Source organism: Aulonocara stuartgranti (assembly GCF_965226115.1).
Source record: "Aulonocara stuartgranti genome assembly, chromosome: 3".
NCBI lineage: Eukaryota > Metazoa > Chordata > Actinopteri > Cichliformes > Cichlidae > Aulonocara > Aulonocara stuartgranti.
In genome coordinates this window covers 78,527,713-78,549,366 of record NC_138941.1, presented here as the reverse complement: position 1 = coordinate 78,549,366, position 21,654 = coordinate 78,527,713, and the positions used below count along the sequence as shown (strand labels likewise).

The 21,654-nt window shown below is 42.1% G+C and overlaps 1 protein-coding gene across 2 annotated transcripts in view; it reads right to left on the bottom strand.

Moving 5' to 3' along the window:
* Positions 1 to 7,092: 7,092 nt before the first annotated feature.
* Positions 7,093 to 21,654, bottom strand: part of LOC309703580 (uncharacterized protein) — a 30,101-nt gene continuing 15,539 nt past the window's right edge. The window contains exons 6-9 of one of the 2 annotated variants that reach the window (XM_082528494.1): positions 20,616 to 20,756; positions 16,292 to 16,321; positions 16,164 to 16,205; positions 7,093 to 7,327 (exon numbers count right to left, since the gene is read on the bottom strand). In XM_082528494.1, the coding sequence (XP_082384620.1) occupies positions 7,098 to 7,327; positions 16,164 to 16,205; positions 16,292 to 16,321; positions 20,616 to 20,756 (443 nt within the window). In that variant the 3' untranslated portion in view covers positions 7,093 to 7,097. Of the gene's footprint in view, positions 7,328 to 16,152; positions 16,206 to 16,291; positions 16,322 to 20,615; positions 20,757 to 21,654 lie in introns of both variants that reach the window. The other variant, XM_082528495.1, reaches the window with a different exon arrangement.

The following is a 21,654-nucleotide window of genomic DNA, read 5'->3' as shown; positions in this document are numbered from 1 at the left end:
CTGTAGTTTTCATTTACAAAGATTAAAATCATCATGTTACCATATGATCTGTCCCACCACCTGATACAGGTGCTCAGGACGTTTCCATTCATCCCTTTTCTCAAACATTTATCCAGTTCACCGTTGTAGAGTGGGCTGAAGCCTGTCCTGTCATACGATGAGAGATGGGGTGGTAGAGGCTGGCAGTCCACCTTTACAAACAAAGCTTCATTCTTGTGTTTCTTCAGGTAAAATTTCCCTTCACCAAAGTCCTTATATCACAAATTTAAAGTTTGTGGTTGGCTCAGGTTGAACATCAAACACTATTTCCTTGCCAACAGTGAAGATAAATCCTGAACTCTCAGTCACACATTATAAAGTGTGTGATCAGCAGTAGTGATGGGATTTCCGGCTCTTTTTAGAGAACCGGCTCTTTCGGCTCCGAACCGGCTCTTCAGGTTGTTTTGTTGCTTTAATTAATTTATTATTAACAACAATATAAAATTATGCACAAAAGGAATTACTAACGTAAAAAAAAGTGGTTTTATTTATATATGTTTATATATAAATATATGCGGTGGCCCCTAGAGACAAAACACGTACAAACTCCAAAACACATTTCTAGCATGAACTGAACTTCCAAAGCAGAGCTACTAGATCACTTAAATTACACAACTGAAAGCATGTGTGTGTTGTTTGTGTATTTATACACAGGCACTCGTATATATTCAAATAATTTTAAAAAAAGTTCATTTACCTGTTACTACCACACACCAAATACAGTCGTTGGTACTTGCTGGCTTGTGTAGCCACAAGATAACAAAAGCTCAACACTGCGCCCAGCATCCTGGAGCACTTCTGTTGTCTTTTGTACGTGTTTTGAGTTTTTATATGCTTCTGAGTTTTTACGTGCTTCGGAGTTCGTACGTGATTTGAAGTTTGTATGTGCTTTGTCTGTAGGGGCCACTGTAAATATACTTTTATTTTTTCACGCCACATAAAATGTAATAAATAAATCATATAATACAAAAATCAACTATTCACATTTCAACTTTTAACTATTTAAATTTTCAGCTGTTTCCTTTTACAAATTTAAAGTGAAACAACACAAAACACTGCAAAACACAACACAATTAAATATAAATTATAATATGAAAACACAAAGAAGATGCATATTCTCTGTCATATGGACCTGCATGAATAAACTTTCTGAATCTTTTATCATCTGCAACCGAAAATAGTTGTGGATGATTACTATACCTTTCTAATGTGACGTTGTTGTCCCTGCCTCTCTTTCTCTCTCCCTCCTGCTCTGTTCCTGTGCTACTGAGTGTAACTACCGCCCCTCCCCCCTCTGCCCAGCGTAAAGCACAAGGCTCACGTGCAGAGTGAAGCGGGAAAAAAGTGCGAGAGAGAGAGAGAGAGGCTGAGAGAAAGAAAGAAAAAAAAAACCCACGTGACGGCTCGCGATAAGGAGCCGGCTCTCGTCGTTCACGTCAAAGAGTCGGCTCTAAGAGCCATTTCGTTCGCGAACGACCCATCACTAGTATGAGGTGTAATTTTAGACTACCGTATTTTCACAACCATAAGGCGCACTTAAAAGTCTTAGATTTTCTTCAAAAAGTACGGCGCGCCCTATAGCGCAGTGCGCCCTGTGTGTTGTAAGGAGGACGTAGTAGAGAACACCATGAGAACGCTAAAGGGTGAAGTGTGTGCGTTGACTTTATCGCACATACCTGTATAAAAGAACAGGTATGTGCATTATGCAGGACATCGTTGTTTTAACAACCCTGAAAATGGCAAAGAGACACGCTTACGAAGCACAGTTTAAACTGAAGGCCATCAGCTACGCGGAGAAACATGGAAATCGAGCAGCGGCGAGAGAATTTAAGATTAACGAATCGATGGTTCGCAAATGGAGGAAGCTAGAAAACAAGCTCCGACAGGTCAAGAATACGCAGCTGAGTTTCCGCGGACATAAGGCGATCATCGAGCAAAGAGCGAGCGGGAGAAGCGTTTCGACGGTCACCATTTGGCTAAAAGCAGTTTCACTTTCACTTTTTATGAAACGGTGCCATTTTCCATCCGGACCAGGACTACGGTAGCGCAGCAACTTCCAGCGGATTATAAGGAAAAGCTGGCCATCTTCCGCTCCTACTGCAGCAAACACATCGGCGACAAACACATCCAGCGATGGATGACCGATGGAGACCACAGTTTCACCAAGAGTGGAAGGCAGCGCCGGGCGAGTTACGCCACAATTTGCCAATGGATTGTAGATGCTTGGGCTAACATGTCTGCTGGCACTGTTGTTCGAGCTTTCGCAAAAGCCGGCATCATTTCCGAGGAGCCGCACGGCACGGAAAGTGACTCTGACGGTGAAGAAAGTGAACCTGGCATGTTTGATGGAGATTTAGCGCAGCTGTTCAATTCAGACACAGAGGATGAGGACTTCGATGGGTTTGATTGATGATAAAAATGTGAGTACCAAACTTTGTTTTGCTCCTGCTTTATTTTTAAATACGCACACTTGTATGCTTGTGTGTTGTTGATGATGACGATTACTGGTAATAAAAATGTGAGTAAGGTACCGAACTCAGGTTTGCTCCCACTTTATTTTTAAATACGCATACGGTACTTGTATGCGCCCTATGGTCCAGTGCGCCTTATGTGTGTGTTAAATACAGTAAGGGCACACATAACTGAGACTGCGCCTTTTAGTACAGTGCGTCTTATGGTCGTGAAAATACGGTAATAACATACTTTGTTCAACTCATATTTCATATTCAGATAAATATATTTGTTTGTGACTAATGGCACTTCTCCATCTTTGTCTTCATCCATTAAATGCAAAAAGAAAAGAGCAGCTGCTGAAAAGCTCCAACATCACAAATTCACCACCTGACATGTAACTTTGTTTTGAAATATTGAGTATCAAATGACACAGAAAGACATCTGGAACATGTAAATCACCCTGCTTTGTGACTGAAATCCGTGTTTTATCTGAGTGCGTCTGAACTGAAAAGGAGGCTTACAAGCATCACATGACAAATTGATTAAAAGTGGTAAGAACATGAAAACAGGAACCAAAGAGAAAAGGAGGAAGCAGCACAACAGAAATAGACAGAAGTTACTGAGAAAGGAAACAACACAGAGCTGAATGATGGTGTTAGATACATTCTTCTTCTTTTGTTTTTGCCTGTCCTCCCCAGCACTTTAGCATCAGAATTATTGTTTGAAGGCCAAGAAAAATACCCAACATTTTGACCCTTTACTACGCTGGTCCACTTGATTTTTGTAGTTTATTAGATTTCTACTAGGATTTTTTTATTATTTTGAATTATTTTTTATTTTCCGTTACTACAATCAGAACGGACAGGACCAGAGAATGGGAAAGAGAAAGACAGAAACAATGCATGGACATCCCAACAAAGATAGTTTGTGCCTGTGAACACCTGTGTGTGTGAGCGCGCTTATACTCAAAGGTTTCTCCATGTTACTGTTTAATAGTAGGTGTGGGGAGTCATAGCCTTCCAGGTTAGGAAGCAGGTACGGAGGAGAACCAGGCCCCGGACATCTAGAGGCCCCAAAGCACTTGTAAGCGCCCAAGGAGGACCACTGGAGGGACAGTTGCACCACCCACCTAGAAAAGAGCTGCCGGGCTATCCTCGGATGGCTACTCCAGAGCAGACCGAGCCCCAGACCAAAGAGCTGAGATCCAAGGGAAGGCTGCCGTTTAAAGTTTTAAATGCTTCAAAAAAACCATTCTAACTAAAGTTCAACGTACAGCACTCCGTGGTTAGTCAAAGAGCCGAAATTGTCTAAACATTTAAATATTTTATCGACTCACTCAAAAACAGAGTGTACTTTATGTAAACAAGGTCTGGTGGCCTTATATTGCAAAATGAAGGGTGATTTTGTGGTAATGTGTTAATCTTAAGTAAAACTAAGGTGTAACGCTGAATTGATTGACAATTTATACTTTGTACTTTAAAAACCACTCAAAAGAAGTGAGGATATTTTTGACTCCTGAGGACCACAGGTGAATGGCAAATGGGAAGACATTATGAGGGTTAAGAACAACCCTCCTGCTGATGGAGAGAACAGTGTTTGAGTCTGTCCACAGTGAAAAACACCGGCTGACCTCTGATGTTGGACAGAAGCACAGGAGTACAGGAGAAATCCTCACAGACACTATGTTTATGGTGTTTACACTGCACGTTTGTGAAGCTCTGTCAAATATTAACTATAGATTCCTGATAACCTTTTGTTTATAAATGAAGGAGCTTCAGTGTGTTTAAGTTTAGCTCTCTGTGGCTCCAACCACTCAGCGTTCCTTCTTTCTTAAAGCCCTCTCACACACTTAGACTGGTCCTGCTTACACATCAGTATTCTGCAAACATTAAAGGAGTCATGTTTGCTTCTGCTGTGAGTTGTTGTGTGAAGCAGGCAGGACTGGACCCAAACGCAGACTCATGGATGCAAAAATAAGCTCAAAACTCAACGAACGGAGAATACAAAACTAGACTGGGGAACACAGGAAGCTAAACCAACAAACACAGCACACAGCCAGGTATGAGGGAGATACCTGGACAGAGGGAAACACAGGACTTACACAAGGAATAGCAAGGGTAGAGAAACAACAGGGAAACACAGCTAATCAGACACAATGAGACAGAGGAAGCAAAACCGAACATAACACACATTACAGAGTAAGAGAGGAAGTGACAGGTACACACAGACATGAAAACATATGACTGACATGAGACTGGATGAGACGGAAGACAGGGAGACAAACACAACACCAGGTAAGAGAGACACACAGAGACACACCTGAGAGGGCGAGGGAGAGGGGGGAGGGGCATGAAACATAGAAACAGAAAAGGGACACAAGACACAAGGACAGCTCGGATCTCAGCTGACCCTTCTCACCCTGGACACAGTCTGTTTGACCTGCTCCCCTCAGGCAGGAGGCTCCGGTCCATTCGCACCAGAACCTCTCGCCATAAGAACAGTTTCTTCCCCTCTGCTGTCGGACACATGAACAATAACCGTATGACTGTTCCCACCACTAACACATGACCCTACGCTGTGTTCACTGCATCATTCCATGTTTGGCACTGATCACCACCTGCACTCATGTATATATCTTTCTACGTAGCACTCTTAATTCTTATTCTCATGTATATATCTCATGTATATCTCATGCACATATCTTTCTACGTAGCACTTTTAATTATTATTCCTACTTTTATTTTTTCATGTCTATTTAAGTGCTATTTATGACACTATGTTTGCACTGAAGCACCGCAGCAATTTCCTAATGTTGTAAACCTGTTCAACATTTGGCAATAAAACCCTTTCTGATTCTGATTCTGATTCTGACAGACACACAACTGGAACCTAAATGAAGAAGGAACTAAAACATAGGAGACTAGTATATTAACCTTAAATAATAATACATAACAGACACCAAAATACAAGAAAACACAAGAAAACGCTGTGTCAAATGATCAGAACCATGACATCTAATATCTCTATGTTGTGTCTTACTTTCTGTCTGTTTTCTGCTTCTCTTGTAGCTGAGACTTGTTTGAGTCTCCAAGGCCTGCTGACCTTCAGTTTCATTAATAAATACTGTTAGGTACAGATGAATGAATGCTGCAGTTTAAATACTGAACGATTAATTGAATTTATCATGAGTTGCAATATGACAGTTGTATTTATAAAACCTTTATTAACACACAAAGCTCAATTTATGATCCATATATGTATAAACGTTCATGTAAATACTTTATTAATCACTCACACAGACTTTATAAATGACTCCATATATCATTAAGTTTCTAAATAAGCAGATTGTGTTTGATTGTTAATCAGCTAAACATTTATATCCAACATTGACAATGTGAAAGTATATAAAGCCACAAGAGGAGGGAGTCCAAAACCCTCACAAGTGTATGATCCACAAACAGATTTAAACATGCGTGAAATCATTTGTGAACAAATTTAAAAACATATGAAACTATTTTATAAACACACACGCATCACAACCTGAGTAAATATGAGTCATTTATGAGCTTTAACTTTTTTTGACTTTAACATCAGCGGTCCCCAACCTTTTTTGCACCATGAACTGGTTTATGTCCACCAATATTTTCACAGACCGGCCTTTAAGGTATCGTGGATAAATATAATAAAATAAAACCAGTACTGATACAAAAAAAGTGAGGAAAAGATAATTTATTCATAACACACAGGAAAATACCCAGGGAATCTGAGTTAAGGATGAAAATCCTGAAAACCATAAATTTCACACCTGAGCCTCAACTCTGGCGGCCCGGTACCAAACGACTCACGGCCCGGTACTGGTCCATGGCCCGGGGTTTGGGGACCACTGTTTAACATTCAAAAACTTTCGGGTAATTTTAAGTTTCTTTAGGTTTGAGTTCTTTTCATTCAATAAAGCATGAGTTTTGAGACTCTTTAATGCTCTCGGCTCTGCAGAACTCAAGTTTAAGATGTACAATCTGAATATTAGTTCAGGTTTTGATGTGTGCTCTAATTTAATTTAAATATCTCTGCAGATGCAACAGTCACAGGCAGAGTGCAGACTGTACGGCTCCCCAAAGATAAGGGTTAGGGAGCCTAGCTGTTTCTTTTATTAACACAGCCAAAAATGATCTTGATTAAATGATCCATGGAAGGAAAGAAATGTACCAAAACTTTTATCCAGATTATAATTTTGAAGAAATGGACCCAGATCACAGGAAAGGATGAATATGAATGGGTGGAGAGGGTGGAGAGGAGCTGCAGGCTGAAAATCAGACATCACCACCAAAGTTCGTCATCAGCCAAGAAACACACGAAGCAGGAAAAGAGACAAAAACTGATTCAGGATCAGAAGGTAGAAACATGCAGGCTACAAATCCAGACTGAGGAGAATCCTCTGCTCTATGACTAGGTAAAAGCATCAGAAAGACCTCTGAGACATTTCATTGGTCCCACAGCCAACAGAGGGTGGAGTCATTACAGGTGCTCCACCCTTAGCAGCTGAACACTCTCAGGCACGTCAAAGCAAACACAGCTTCAAAGCTTCAACACAAACACTCTACAGCTCAGAAGGCATGCTCAGTGGTGACATCGGCAGTGACATCATCACCATCTTTATCCAGTCCCTGGCCTCCTCTATCACGCTGGCTCATCTCTATGGAGACGGCTGGTTTGTTCGTTGTCTTCCTGCTCCAGCAGATGGACAGCAGCAGACCAGTGGAGATGAAGTATGGACAGAAGATCACTAGATGGCAGACGAGTCTGAGCACAGACTCACAGGGAAGAGGAGGAGGACCTAAAAGAGGGCACAGAGGAGTTAGGCAGTGTTCTTGTACTCCAAGTACTGCATACAGTACACATATAGCTAACCTGTCTTTAACCACACTGACCCTGTTATCTGGATGTAACAGAGTTAGAAAATAGCTTAATGAATTTCCTCAAAATTGATGTGTTTTGTGAATAGTTGGAGCCACCTGGTGGACAAACACAGCAACTGCAACTGTTAAGGTTCCAAATTGCTGCACAGCGCATGCCTCAGCAAAGGACAAAAACTCCCAAGCTGGTGGTAGGTGCTTGTGAGCGATACTGTTGTCAATTTGTATGTGTATTAATGAAAACATTCTTATAGTGGTAATTGTCAACATGTATTTTGATTATAAGCAGTACTAGCATGTATCCTGAAAGTTACAGGCATTTTGATGCATGGGTAGTAACTTTATTCACGAGTAGCATTTTAGTTAGCATGCTAAGCTGATACTCGTTAGCTAGTCGGGTGCTTTTTGACTTGCACTCAGCTCTAATGCTTCTCTATGAGATTGTAATTGTTCTAATTCTTTTTAACAGAACTGAATGTTGCAGTTGCTTTGCACACTGTTAATGAAGACTGTGTGCTGTTTTCTTTGTACCAGGTAGGCGCTGTTAAGTATAAGTTTTAATAGAGATTGACAGACCACGTGACTTTCGCGCATTGCATGCCGTGAACTCGTGGCAAAACAATCCAAGTACCGCATCAAATGCAAGTATTTGCAGCACCGCAAAACGTTCATTCTTCAGTTCCAATAAATTCTTGCTTTTTCTTTGCCCCCCAAAAAGGTATGTACAAAACGAAGGAGAACAATGCCGGTCCGTACAAAGACAGACTTGATGAAAAGTCAAAGAAAAGATACGAGGAAAAAAATCAAACCAGTGAAAGGGTCAGACCCATACGAGCACACAGAGGGACAAAATACATGCTGCCCAACTTTCACCACGCTCATATTTATAATTATACGGTTCTTGGAGTGAGTGCATGCACTCATGAAGTTTAGTAACTTCAGGTCACTGCAACAAGCCCAGGTACAGTTTACCGACGGATGGGTGCAGGACCTTGAAATGCACCGTGTAGAAAGTAAAGACCATCGTACGTATCATAAGTTTACCAGTCTCACAAATCGTCGTCATAAATACACATTCGTTAACCGTTTATTAATATAACCTTTGAGCTCAACGGTAATTAATTAGTAGTGGAAATAATTTCTGGTAGCGTCACAGAAATGTAGCAGTGACAACAATACTGTATGCTGTAATCGTACTGGACAATTAGTGATACAAAACAACTGTTTTATCCTGTGAATAAAAGTATATGTTTTTGTCAATGTACCATAATAACAGAAGCGAAACGCAATATTGTGTCAGGACAATTCACTATTTATACACAATAAACAAAGGAGCATAGCGCGACAATTTCTGTTCAGCGCCAGACTTGCTTGTAACCTATATCACCAATTATGTTGTGAAAATGACGTATTAACTACAACAGCAGACTGACCTTTGTGTAAATGCTTGGAGCAGAGTAACCTGTGAGCTGGAGGGTTCTGGGACGTTATATTTTGTCTTTGAATGGCTGCAATCCAGTCGCCTCTTTGTTACTTCGGAAACATGGCTCGAACAATTTCTCTTCAACGACGTAATCCGATAACAACCGATCTCTTTACCCGTCGGCTTTCCGTGGCTGTCATGCGACCGGCTATTGCAGTTAAGAATACAACAGCTTCTTGCCATTTTTTGTGTTTCTTTTTATCGCTGTGTAACTGATTTTAATTGAAAGCCTGCGTGCGCTAGTACCTCTTGCCACGAGTTCCCAGAATTCTTTGAGGTTTTACCCCTGAGTGACGTCACATTTTCAATCTCTATTGATGCTGTTGTATAGAGAAAACAGGTTTTTTGTATCACTAATTTTCCAGTGCGATTACAGCATACAATATTATTGTCACTGCTACATTTCTGTGATGCTACCAGAGATTATTTCCACTACTAATTAATTACCGTTGAGCTCAAAGGTTATATTAATAAACGTTTAACGAATGTGTATTTATGACGACGATTTGTGAGACTGGTAAACTTATGATACGTACGATGGTCTTTCGATCTGCATGGTGCATTTCAAGGTCCTGCACCCATCCGTCGGTAAACTGTACCTGGGCTTGTTGCAGTGACCTGAAGTTACTAAACTTCACGAGTGTATGCACTCACTCAAAGAACCGTATGAGCGTGGTGAAAGTTGGGCAGCACGCTAATGTATTTTGTCCCTCTGTGTGCTCGTAAGGGTCTGACCCTTTCACTGGTTTGATTTTTTTCCTTGTATCTTTTCTTTGACTTTTCATTAAGTCTGTCTTTGTACGGACCGGCATTATTCTCCTTCGTTTTGTACATACCTTTTTGGGGGGCAAAGAAAAAGCAAGAATTTATTGGAACCGAAGAATGAACGTTTTGCGGTGCTGCAAATGCTTGCATTTGATGCAGGTACTTGGATTGTTTTGCCACGAGTTCACGGCATGCAATGCGCGAAAGTCACGTGGTCTGTCAATCTCTATAGGAAAACAATGATGAACAATGATGATTGTTTTATAATAGAAAAGCTGTTTTTATATGTTATTGTTTTTGTTGGTTAGGAAAAAGGAGAAAAATAAATAAATAATACTGCTACTATACGATCACAGGTTTGGTTTCAGCTAGAACTTTTAAAGGAAAGACTGTTGATGTTCTGTTGTATGTGTTATATTTGCAAAAGGACAAAAACTCCCAAGCTGGTGAACTGAATGTTGTAGTTGCTTTGCACACTGTTAATGAAGACTGTGTGCTGTTTTCTTTGTACCAGTTGCCAGAATAAAGAGGGAGGCCAGAGTAAGGGCAAGTCCAGCGTTGCAGTGCCGTCCTTTCTACATGGGCATATCACACCACTTGCACAATAGACTCACAGAACAGCAACAGCTACTGTAGTATCCTGACTGGTTTTATGCTCAGAAACTGGACTATGAATCACAACTTAAACTGCAACTGTGAGACTCACCAGGATATTCTTCAAAGAAAACATTAATTCCGTAGCGCAACAGGTTACAGGACTGAATCTCCACACAGCTTTGCGCATCTAGCTCCATGCAGGCGGATGCAGTGGGGGAACTTGCACAATCGGTGGCTGACTAAATACTTTTTTGCCCCACTGTATGTCACTCAGCTTGATTTAGCCTTTGGAGTTGTTGAGGACGGTGAAGAGCTTTACACTGCCTTTCTTGGCTCGAATCAAAACAGCGGAAAAAACCCATCTGCCTTCTTGAACCGTCTTCACAGCCTTCTCACATGAGTCATTTCTAGAGGGGGAGCCCCTCCTGCAAATGTAAATGAACTGCTTCTTAAGCAATTATTAGAGGTTGCTGGGACCAAAGCTTGATAATAAGTCTCCAGCTTGAAGCAAAAAAGAGCTTTCCACCCTCATTTTCAGAGCTTCTCCTCATGTTAAGGACTGAGGAAGAGCGTCATTTCGCCAAGTTGGACCGCATGAAGAAACATTTGGGTGCAACAAAGGCTGCTGCACATGCACACTCAGTTTTTAGTATGCCTGCCTTTGGCCAAGCGCCACTTGCGACTCCTACTCCAACCGACAGTGAAGCTGCGAAATTCGAACAAAAAGTTAATGCGCTCACAAAGCAAGTTGAACAGTTAACTTTAACTCAAAGGCCAAGGAGCACCACCCCAAGTACTGAACCTCTTGTAAGTACTAAATCCAAATCTGTGAACCCAAAACCGAATGAAACTGCCAAGCTTGAAAGTCAAATAGCCGAGTTGACGAAACAAGTCCAAATGCTTGTCCAAAGCCAAAGACATTCAACCAAACCTGAGAAATATGAGCCCAAAATTCTCTAGCTGTCAACACCAGAAGCTCACAGGCATTTGCTAAAGTTCCTGGCACACCTAGGGCATGGTTTTGCTTTACGTGTGGGGAAGACAATCACATCGCAGTAAGCTGTACAAATGACGCTAATCCCACACTTGTCCGAGAAAAGCATGCAGAGTTGAGAAAGAAACAGGCTGATTTTGCTGCACGACAGGCCACAGCCCCGTTTGCTTTAAACTAGTGGCAGCTCCTGTCGTGGGACACCCAGGAGCTGAAACCCTTGATTCCCCCAGTCCCAAGACATTAGCTTGTGGTCCTGAAGTGCAAATCACAGAACCCATTCATCCCATAGACAGCCTAGAGCCTAACTTCCTCTTCCCTCAAGGTCTCATAGGCCCACACTGTGCAGCCTCAGTACTTGTTGACGGGGTACCCTGTGAATCCATAATGGACTCAGGCTCACAGGTTACGACCATTTCTGAGTCTTTTCACAAGATGCACCTTTCCCACCTTCCCATCCAGCCAATACATGCTCTTCTTGAAATTGAAGGAGCAGGAGGGCAAAACGTGCCATACTTGGGTTATGTTCAGACTTGCATTAAATTTCCCGAAAACATTGCAGGCAAAGAACAACAATTAGCTGTCTTGGCCCTTGTTGTTCCTGAGTGTCACTTTAACAGTAGAATTCCACTGTTGATAGGGACAAATGTGCTTTTACGGGTTTATGGACAGTTAGTGCATCAAGATGGTCCCAAGTTCATTCGTAAGCTACACTCTAAGCAGTTTGCAGCGATCCTTCAACATGTTGCCCAAGTACAAAGAAATTATACTCATTCCTGCCCTGTCATGTTGCATAGCAAGGGGGCAGTGAAAATCCCTGCAAGACACAAACAATGCCTAATGGGAAATGTGAGGTTAAGAAAGAACAACCGGAACACAAGTTTTGTTCTTGAGCCGCATGAGCAGTACAAGTTACCAGGTGGATTGCTTCTTGAATCGGCTTTAGTAGACATTCCTTTTAATTCCAGCAGTAAAGTACCTGTCATTGTACACAATGTTAGTGAACATGCTGTTACGTTGCAGTCAAATAGCATTGTCGCTCAAGCTTGTGCAGCCCAACACGTTTCCCCACTAGCATCGAGTCAAACTCGGAATCCTCCAAGTCAAAATGAACCAGACAGTGACAACCTCACATTCAACCTTGATGATTCTCCCATCCCAGAGCAATGGAAAGAGCGAATTCTGGGAAAACTGAGATCCATCCCTGAAGTTTTTGCTCTCGATGACATGTCCCATGGCCACACCACAGCTGTGAAGCACCAAATCAAATTGAACAATGAAACACCTTTCAAAGAGCAGCCAAGGCCCATACACCCAAGTGACAGGGAAGCTGTCAAACAACATCTAAGAGAATTACTGGATGCAGGCATCATTCGAGAGTCACAAAGTCCTTTCGCCTCACCAATTGTATTGGTAAGGAAAAAGAATGGCTCGATAAGGCTATGCATAGATTACCGTAAACTAAATCTAAGAGCTATTCGAGATGCATATGCCCTGCCAAATATTGAGGAGACATTCACAGCTCTGAGTGGAGCTAAATGGTTTTCGGTCATGGAACTTAAGTCCGGTTACTATCAGGTGGAGGTAGCCGAGGAGGACAAGCCTAAGACAGCCTTTGTGTGTCCTCTTGGCTTCTGTGAATTTAATAGGATGCCACAGGGTGTTAAAAATGCCCCAAGTACCTTCCATCGCCTGATGGAGAAGTGTGTGGGTGATCTCCACCTCACCGAAGTGCTTGTCTTTTTAGACGACCTGATTGAATCCAGGCTAATGAAAGTTCTTACTCGCTTGAGAGACTACGGTCTTAAATTATCCCCAGAAAAATGCCACTTCTTCAAAACATCTGTGAAGTATTTAGGGCATGTTGTGGATGCTCACGGAGTCCACACCAATCCCGAAAAGATCTCTGCTCTGAAATGTTGGTTCTTTATTTGTCACATGCATAGTTATACCAGTATAACACACAGTGAAATGTAGCCTGACACGCTCCTCGACATGTGCAAATATTTGGGGGGGGGGGGGGGGGGGGTGTAGAGGAAGAACACACATATATATATATATATATATATATATATATAGATATATATATATATATATATATATTAGGGGTGCAACGATACACAAAATTCACGGTTCGGTTCGGTTCGGTACTTTGGTGTCACGGTTCGATATTTTTTCGATACAAAAAATGTTCATGCCTTTCTAATTTGTCATTTATTAAAATTATAAATATATATTTTAACTCAAAAGTACAGTTTTTAAATTTAACCCTAACCCTTGTGCGTGTTTTTAATTTTGACAGCGAATGCGCACCTGTGGACCACTTATGTGCAGCCCTGGTTATTTCGCTTGTCATATCGCAGCCACAGAAATTCTTTTGTCCATGAAACCATAAAGCTGCACTTTCTTTTTGCCTTATAGTCTGATTTGTCATAACTTCTCCATTTTGTGGTAAGCTTTTCTTTGGCTGTCACTTCTTCACCCTGACCTGTCTTATTTGGCTCAGCAGAACTAAAATATATATCTGTCTGTGAAGGTTCTCAGTCATCCAGGTCATCGTAGTCAAATATAAATCCTGCTGCTTTTACACACACACACTCACTCAGCGATTCTCTGCGCGATCAACCTCTCACATGTTTAAGCTGCGGGAGATTTCACTTGTCATGTTTGCATAGTAAGCTAACAATTAATAAGACGATGTCAGAGGAATTGGTGCACAAATTATCATCACTCACAGATCAGTGCTGTCGCTCTCTATACACAGTTCGCACGATTGCAAAGTGAAAGCAAAAAAACAAGCGCAAATTCAAACGCGATTTCAATATGTCACATATTGACAGTGGCTCACCCAATGACATAATTACCCAGCTACATTTATGAAAGAATGCAAAAGCATTGACATATATTTTTCCTTCCTACAATAGCCCGACAGGCAGGGCAGAGATAGCCCCGGGACGTCGGGCTAGCGATATTGCGAGCCCTGTATCTGATTGAGGAATCACTCATCTTTGGAAAAGAGAGTTTATTACAGAGAAATGTCTCTTTCCAAAATAAAAGCTATACTATCCGCTTCTTCTGGGCTATATTCTCAGGAGCATATTAAACATATCAGGTCTCCATAAGGAGAATCCTGTGCTAACAGCTGTCTAAATGACTCGGCTAAAGTTTGTAGCATGCATGCTTGTTGTTTTTGTCTTTGCACTAGGATGATGTCGGCGTAAATGTGCAGTCATATTCGTTGTGTTCCCACTAGTGCTTTCAGGTTAATCTCGTTGAAGTAACCTTAACGCCACAACACGGCAAATCTCCGTTAACGAGCTACCGCCGATCGCCCCGTGCATGGGGCTAGACGGCCAACACGTTAACGAGCTAACTGCGCTAACACACTAGCTCCCACCCATGTAATTGAGCATTGCATGGCACATCCAACATACTGTTTTACTTTAGTCCATGACTCGCTTACCTTCAGGGTCATACGTCACATGAAAACCAAAATAATTCCAAACGCCAGATCTGAATGAGGGTGGGGGAGGTCCACTTCTGTCTCGCTAGCTTGCCCTGCGCTCTTCCTTCTGACGATGCTGTCTGTGTTGAGTGCTCAGTGAATCTGCGTTCGACTACTCCACCTAGGCTGCACTCTCGAGCCTAGGCGGAGTAGTCGAACGCAGATTCACTGAGCGCTCAACACAGACAGCATCGTCAGAAGGAAAGTTGATAAAATAAATTACAAATTTTGTATTGTTCGATACATATGCGTACCGAACCGAAAGCACTGTATCGAACGGTTCAATATCGATACGAATATCGTTGCACCCCTAATATATACATATATAGTATATACACTGGGTGAATGTGCAGTAGTAGCAGCAAGCAGGTGAATTCTGTACATTAATATGAATAGACATCTGACTATTTTACAGGATAGACAATATAAACATATTTAAAATTAAAGGAATTTGGAATGTACATTGTGCCTTGGTTTAGAGTGTCTGGAAGAGAGTCCTGTCTCAGTCAAATTATAGATGATGTGAGAGGGCGGGTGTGTGTGTTTAGGGCACGGATGGCTTGGGGATAGAAGCGTTTTGAGCGTGCCTTACATCTCACTCGGGCAAGGTTCTACTGGCCACGAATGGCTCAGTCCATTGAAGAGAAGTGTAAGAAATGCTCACGTTGTCTCATGAGGAAGGCCCTTCCCCAAAAGGCTGCTCCACTACAGAATATCCAGGCAACTTACCCTCTTAAGCTAGCGTGCATTGATTACTTGTGTATTGAGCCCGATAGTCGAGACAGCAGAAATATGTTAGTATTGACGGACCATTTCACAAAATTTGCAGTCGCGGTCCCGACAAAAGATCAAAAGGCTAAGACAATAGCCAGGGCTCTTTGGGATCACCTTATCATCCCCTATGGTATCCCTAGCCATCTGCTTAGTGACCAAGGCAGAGATTTTGAATCTAAGCTTGTGAAAGAGCTCTGCATATTGATTGGGACAAGCAAAATTCACACAACGCCCTATCATCCACGAGGAAACCCGGTGGAAAGGTACAATAGGACTCTCTTAGACATGTTAGGCACACTGGAGGACAAATACAAGTACCACTGGAAAGACTTTGTTAGGCCATTAACACATGCCTACAACTGTACACAAAATGACACAACGGGGTACTGTCCATACGAACTTATGTTTGGCAGACAGCCGAGGTTGCCTATTGATCTTGTCCTGGGTACTCACCCGGGCAAAACCAGTCCAAAGTCTTACTCTGACTATGTTAAAGGTCTTCGCCAAAACCTCCAAGAGAGTTACACCCTTGCCAGCGAACACTCACAAAAGATGGGTGAGAAGAATAAAATGAGGTTTGATAAAAAGATCAAAGCTGCAGAACTGTTTCCAGGTGACAGAGTTTTAGTACCTTTAACTCACCTGCAGAAACAGTCAGAGCAGACAGCAGCAGCACACACGCACCTGTAACAGGAGGACAGAGGTCACTGAGGGTCACTAAAGGTCAGAGGTCATCATGAGGACAGACAGGTGTAATAACATCAGCTCACCTGCAGCAGTCAGCAGAAACAGGCCTGAAACTAAAGAACACACTGATCAGAGATCAAATGGTCACATGACCAAAGAGAAGCATTCAGACTGCAGTGATTGGCTGCTGTTCCCACAATAATTCATAGCACCATCCAGTGGTGGAAACACAGATAATATCTTGACGCATGCTCAATCATCCAGGTAAGTAAATGCCAAAAAGTTGATTCTTTTCATCCTGACGTTTTCAGTGGGAGAAACGTTTCGTCACTCATCCAAGTGACTCCTTCAGTCTCAACTAACTGCAGGTTTCCCTCATAATCAGTACATCTACATAATAACTGAAATTGCACCACTAAAGGAACAATGGGCTGGAAGTTCAGTTTATCATCATTAATATGCAAATTATCATCACCATTGTGTAACAACGACTGACCAAAGACCACTGATCAAAAATCATTGAATGTTGATCATTTGTCAAAGCTGCAAATGCACCTAAAGAAAGCTCCAGTGATCCAGGAGAGAAGTGTAATAATAGTTGCTAGTGAGGAAGCTACCCACAGGGGGGCACTTAGAAATCAATAACACAAAGAAGGAGTGAGTGAGTGCAAGAGAAAATAAACAGCTAGCTAAAGCTAGCACAATGTGCCATTCATGATGTTTTATTCAGAGGAATAAGAACATTACAAGAAGGGCAACCACTGCCTAAGCAAAAACCCGTAACAATCCTATATGTGTCACTAGTAGTACTTTGTAGTAAAACATGAGTATGAACTTATACAAAATTCAATTCAATTCAATTCAATTTTATTTATATAGCGCCAAATCACAACAAACCTCGCCTCAAGGCGCTTCATAGGTACAGAGAAAAACCCAACAATCATATGACCCCCTATGAGCAGCACTTTGGCGACAGTGGGAAGGAAAAACTCCCTTTTAACAGGAAGAAACCTCCAGCAGAACCAGGCTCAGGGAGGGGCGGGGCCATCTGCTGCAACCGGTTGGAGTGAGAGAAGGAAGACAGGATAAAGACATGCTGTGGAAGAGAGACAGAGGTTAATAACAGATATGATTCAATGCAGAGAGGTCTGTTAATACATACTGAGTGAGAAAGGTGGCTGGAAAGGAAAAACTCAATGCATCGTGGGAATCCCCGGCAGCCTACGTCTATTGCAGCATAACTAAGGGAGGATTCAGGGTCACCTGGTCCAGGCCTAATTATATGCTTTAGCAAAAAGCAAAGTTTTAAGCTTAATCTTGAAAGTAGAGATAGTGTCTGTCTCCTGAATCCAAACTGGAAGCTGGTTCCACAGAAGAGGGGCCTGAAAACTGAAGGCTCTGCCTCCCATTCTACTTTTAAATACTCTAGGAACAACAAGTAGGCCTATTAGAGCGAAGTGCTCTAATAGGGTGATATGGTACTACAAGGTCATTAAGATAAGATGGGGCCTGATTATTTAAGACCTTGTATGTGAGGAGCAGGATTTTGAATTCAATTCTGGATTTAACAGGAAGCCAATGAAGGGAAGCCAAAACCGGAGAAATCTGCTCTCTCTTTAGAGCTTAGTCCCTGTCAGGACTCTTGCTGCAGCATTTTGGATTAACTGAAGGCTTTTCAGGGAGTTTTTGGGACATCCTGATAATAATGAATTACAGTCGTCCAGCCTGGAAGTAATAAATGCATCAGAATCAGAATCAGAAAGGGGTTTATTGCCAAATGTTGAGCAGGTTTACAACATTAGGAAATTGCTGCGGTGCTTCAGAACTAGTTTTTTAGCGTCACTCTGAGACAGGATATTTCTAATTTTAGAGATGTTGCGCAAATGGAAGAAAGCGGTCTTACATATTTGTTTAATATGTGTGTTGAAGGACATGTCCTGGTCAAAAATGACTGGAGGGTTCCTCACAGCGTTACTAATAACTAATCGGTGTGTGTTACCCGGCTTCATGGATAGATAGAGCTGTGTGTCATCTGCATAGCAATGAAAATTTATGCTATGTCTTCTAATGATGCTGCCTAAGGGAAGCATGTATAATGTAAACAGAATTGGTCCTAGCACCGAACCCTGTGGAACTCCATAATTAACCTCAGTGTGTGAAATGAAGTTTTATTGATTATAAGATACACTATATATCGGTTTCATATCGGTATCGGCAGATATCCAAATTTATGATATTGTATCTGACAAAAAAAGTGGTATCGTGCCATCTCTAGTATTTAGTAGCCAAAAACTGATCCACCCAAAGGATCGGGTCCCCCGACACAAACAGAGTAATATAGTGTACACTGTTAAGTGCCAGGAGGAATGCCAGTATTTATACATTGTCTTTATCCTGTCTTCTTTCTCTCACCCCAACCGGTCGCAGCAGATGGCCCCGCCCCTCCCTGAGCCTGGTTCTGCCGGAGGTTTCAACCTGTTAAAAGGGAGTTTTTCCTTCCCACTTTTGCCAAAGTGCTTGCCCATAAGGGGTCATAGGATTGTTGGGTTTTTCTCTGTATCAATAGCTAGGTTTCATTTGACGTAGACGTGACGTCGACGTAAAGCGCGAAATTTGACTGGCGGTCGGAAGTGAAAAAGATAAGCGCAAAATCACAGACAGACAGTACGCAAAATGCCTATGTCCTGTTGTGTTTACGGATGCTCCAGTAGGTCGACCAGAGAAACTGATAAACGGTATTTTAGGGTACCAAAAATAGCCCAACGAAGAGGAGAAAAATGGAAAATTCTAACCGAAAAACGTAGGAAAAAAATGGATTTTAAATTTACGTTTACAGTCGGGAGGAGCAGAGTCTGCCAATGCCCGTGTCTGCAGCGACCACTTCGTCAGAGGTAATGTTATGTTTGCAAACGAACTTATTAGCATTAGGTAGTCGTTAAATTCTCGTTTACTTAGTGCTTTTAAGTTAGTAGTCTAATATTGACTTGATTGGGACTATAGGCTGCCCAAGTGCTTTGGATGACGAAGAGTCGGAGGACTGGGCTCCGACGGTCAATCTCGGCTACGAACGAAAACCCAGATCGGAATCAGTTCTCAAACGAGAGAAAAGAATGAAGCTTAAGGCAGAACAGCATCGATGTGCAGAGGCGATTTTGGATATGCAACAGACGGCTGAGAGCCCGGATTTGAGCCTAGTGACAGTGGAGAACAGGCTACTAACCCTGCCATACAATTGCAATGAGCTGCAATCACTTCTCCATCCTCCTTTGCAATTACCCAAGTCTTCAGAGGTGTCTCGTTAGACCGCTGAGAATGGTTTACCTTGAAACAAACAACTGTCACTCTAACGAAGTCCTAAGGATGTGGCATGTTTGTTGACGTTAAAGCCGCTACCGCTAACTGTTAGCGTGTTTAAGATAAAGCAATATAAGAACAAACACTCACCCTTGCAAACACCAAACTGTATCCATCACGGAGACGTTTTGTTCCAAGGTTGTGGACCCACCCGCTGACAAAAAAATTGTACGCCTCCAGACTCTTGAAAGCTTTCATTTGCTGCCTAGTGTAGTAAGAAGTCTGGAGGACCAAGTAGTTGGTGATATCCACAGCCTCGATAGTAGGCAAATCCTTTACTTCTGTGGTGTATTCGGACATTTTCAAAGAATACGGATCACGTCCGATATATTTTTTAACTATCTGTTTATATCTCTCCCGAGAAACGGGGTCTAAAGTTGCACAATAGCTGCTCTCCTGACTCTCCACAGTGTCCTCCATGTTTACTTCCGCCCTCCACTCAAAAATCGCGCTGCCTCCGCACGTCATCAGAACCACGTGACCGCAACCCAACTATTATTGTAGGGTCTACCTTACAATATAAAGTGCCTTGAGGCGACTGTTGTTGTGATTAGGTGCTATATAAATAAAATTGAATTGAATTGAATACATTGCAGAAACCAAACAACCTCTGAATAAGCGGATGGCACAACACAGAAGAGCCACCTCGTCAGGCCAGGACTCTGCAGTCTGTTTACACCTACAGGCCAGTGGACACTGTTTCAAAGATGAGGATGTACACATCCTGGACAGGGAGGAACGCTGGTTTGAGTGTGGAGTCAAGGAGGCCATTTACATGAAAAGGGAAAGACCATCTCTGAATCGAGGAGGGGCCTAAGGGTACATCTTTCGCCATCTTACAATGCTGTGATTGCAGCCATTCCCCAACTCTCTGTGAATGGTATTCATGGTTATTGATCAACGGGCTTTGATCAGAGACCATGACTGATGAAACATTTCTCCCCCTGAAAACGCTACATCCAGATGAACAGAATCAACCTTTTGGGATACAGAGGTAATAATTTTGGAGAAATGTTTAAAGAGAAGATTGGAAGTAATATGAAGGAGACTCACAGCAGAGGCAGATGATTGATCTCAGACACTTCTTTGCAGGTTCTTCACAGTTGTGACCTCCATAACACCACAGTCCGCTCGTCTCACCCTGGCTAGGTATCGAGCTGGTGGGTAACAGGCGTCTTTGAAAACGTCGGAGCACTATTGCAAATATGTGATATCTTAATAAACTGAGCAGATATTTGAAGTTTACACAGCTACATTCTCACCTGAAAATATCTTAAAAGTTTATTTTGTGACGCAGAAAGACTAATAAAAGTTATATTAAAATGAAGTAGCTGCCGCTATTGTTGGAAACTGGAATTTCCTGGCCGCGCTATGAATTATGGGATATTGTGGGGCACGAAGGATACACCCAACCAATCCTTCAAATCTGGGGAAAAGGAGGACACATTTGTTGGGCACATTTGGAGCAGCCTTCAAATTTGGACAGCTTTCGTCACATTGCTGTAACGTAATTGACTAAAAATGCGTTATCTTAAGGATGCTACCCCTAAATTTGGGCATAGCTACAGATTCTTAGGATCCAGTTTAAAGTTTTACAGGTTCAGTGTGAAGCTGTTCATTAGAAACAAACAGCAGCAGTACTGAGCTCAGACATTCACTGCTGTTCAGCTCTTTATTTCGCAGCTCTGTCACACATCACCAGTTTAACCAGTTTCTGCACCTTTGATCTCAGTTGACTTTATAAGAATGTGACATTTTTCTGGTTAATATTATTATGTTCTTTACATACAGCACTTCACACCTCCAGACTCACTAACAGCTTCTCACCCTGGGCAGATCAGACTGTTATCCTCCTGCCCACCCACCTATCTGAGCCGTGGTCTGACTAACCCTCATCACTCAGGCCACTCATGTATGGACCCTATTCAGACCAAGTCCTTTTAAACTGTCTCAAAGAAACAGTCCTCCATTGTGTGCGTTTCTTTGTTTTTGTATATATCACTCTAGTATTTATTTCTTTTGTTTATTTTTTCTATTTTTACAATGACAATTAAATGCTACTCTATTCTATTCTATATTTTTGATCACTATC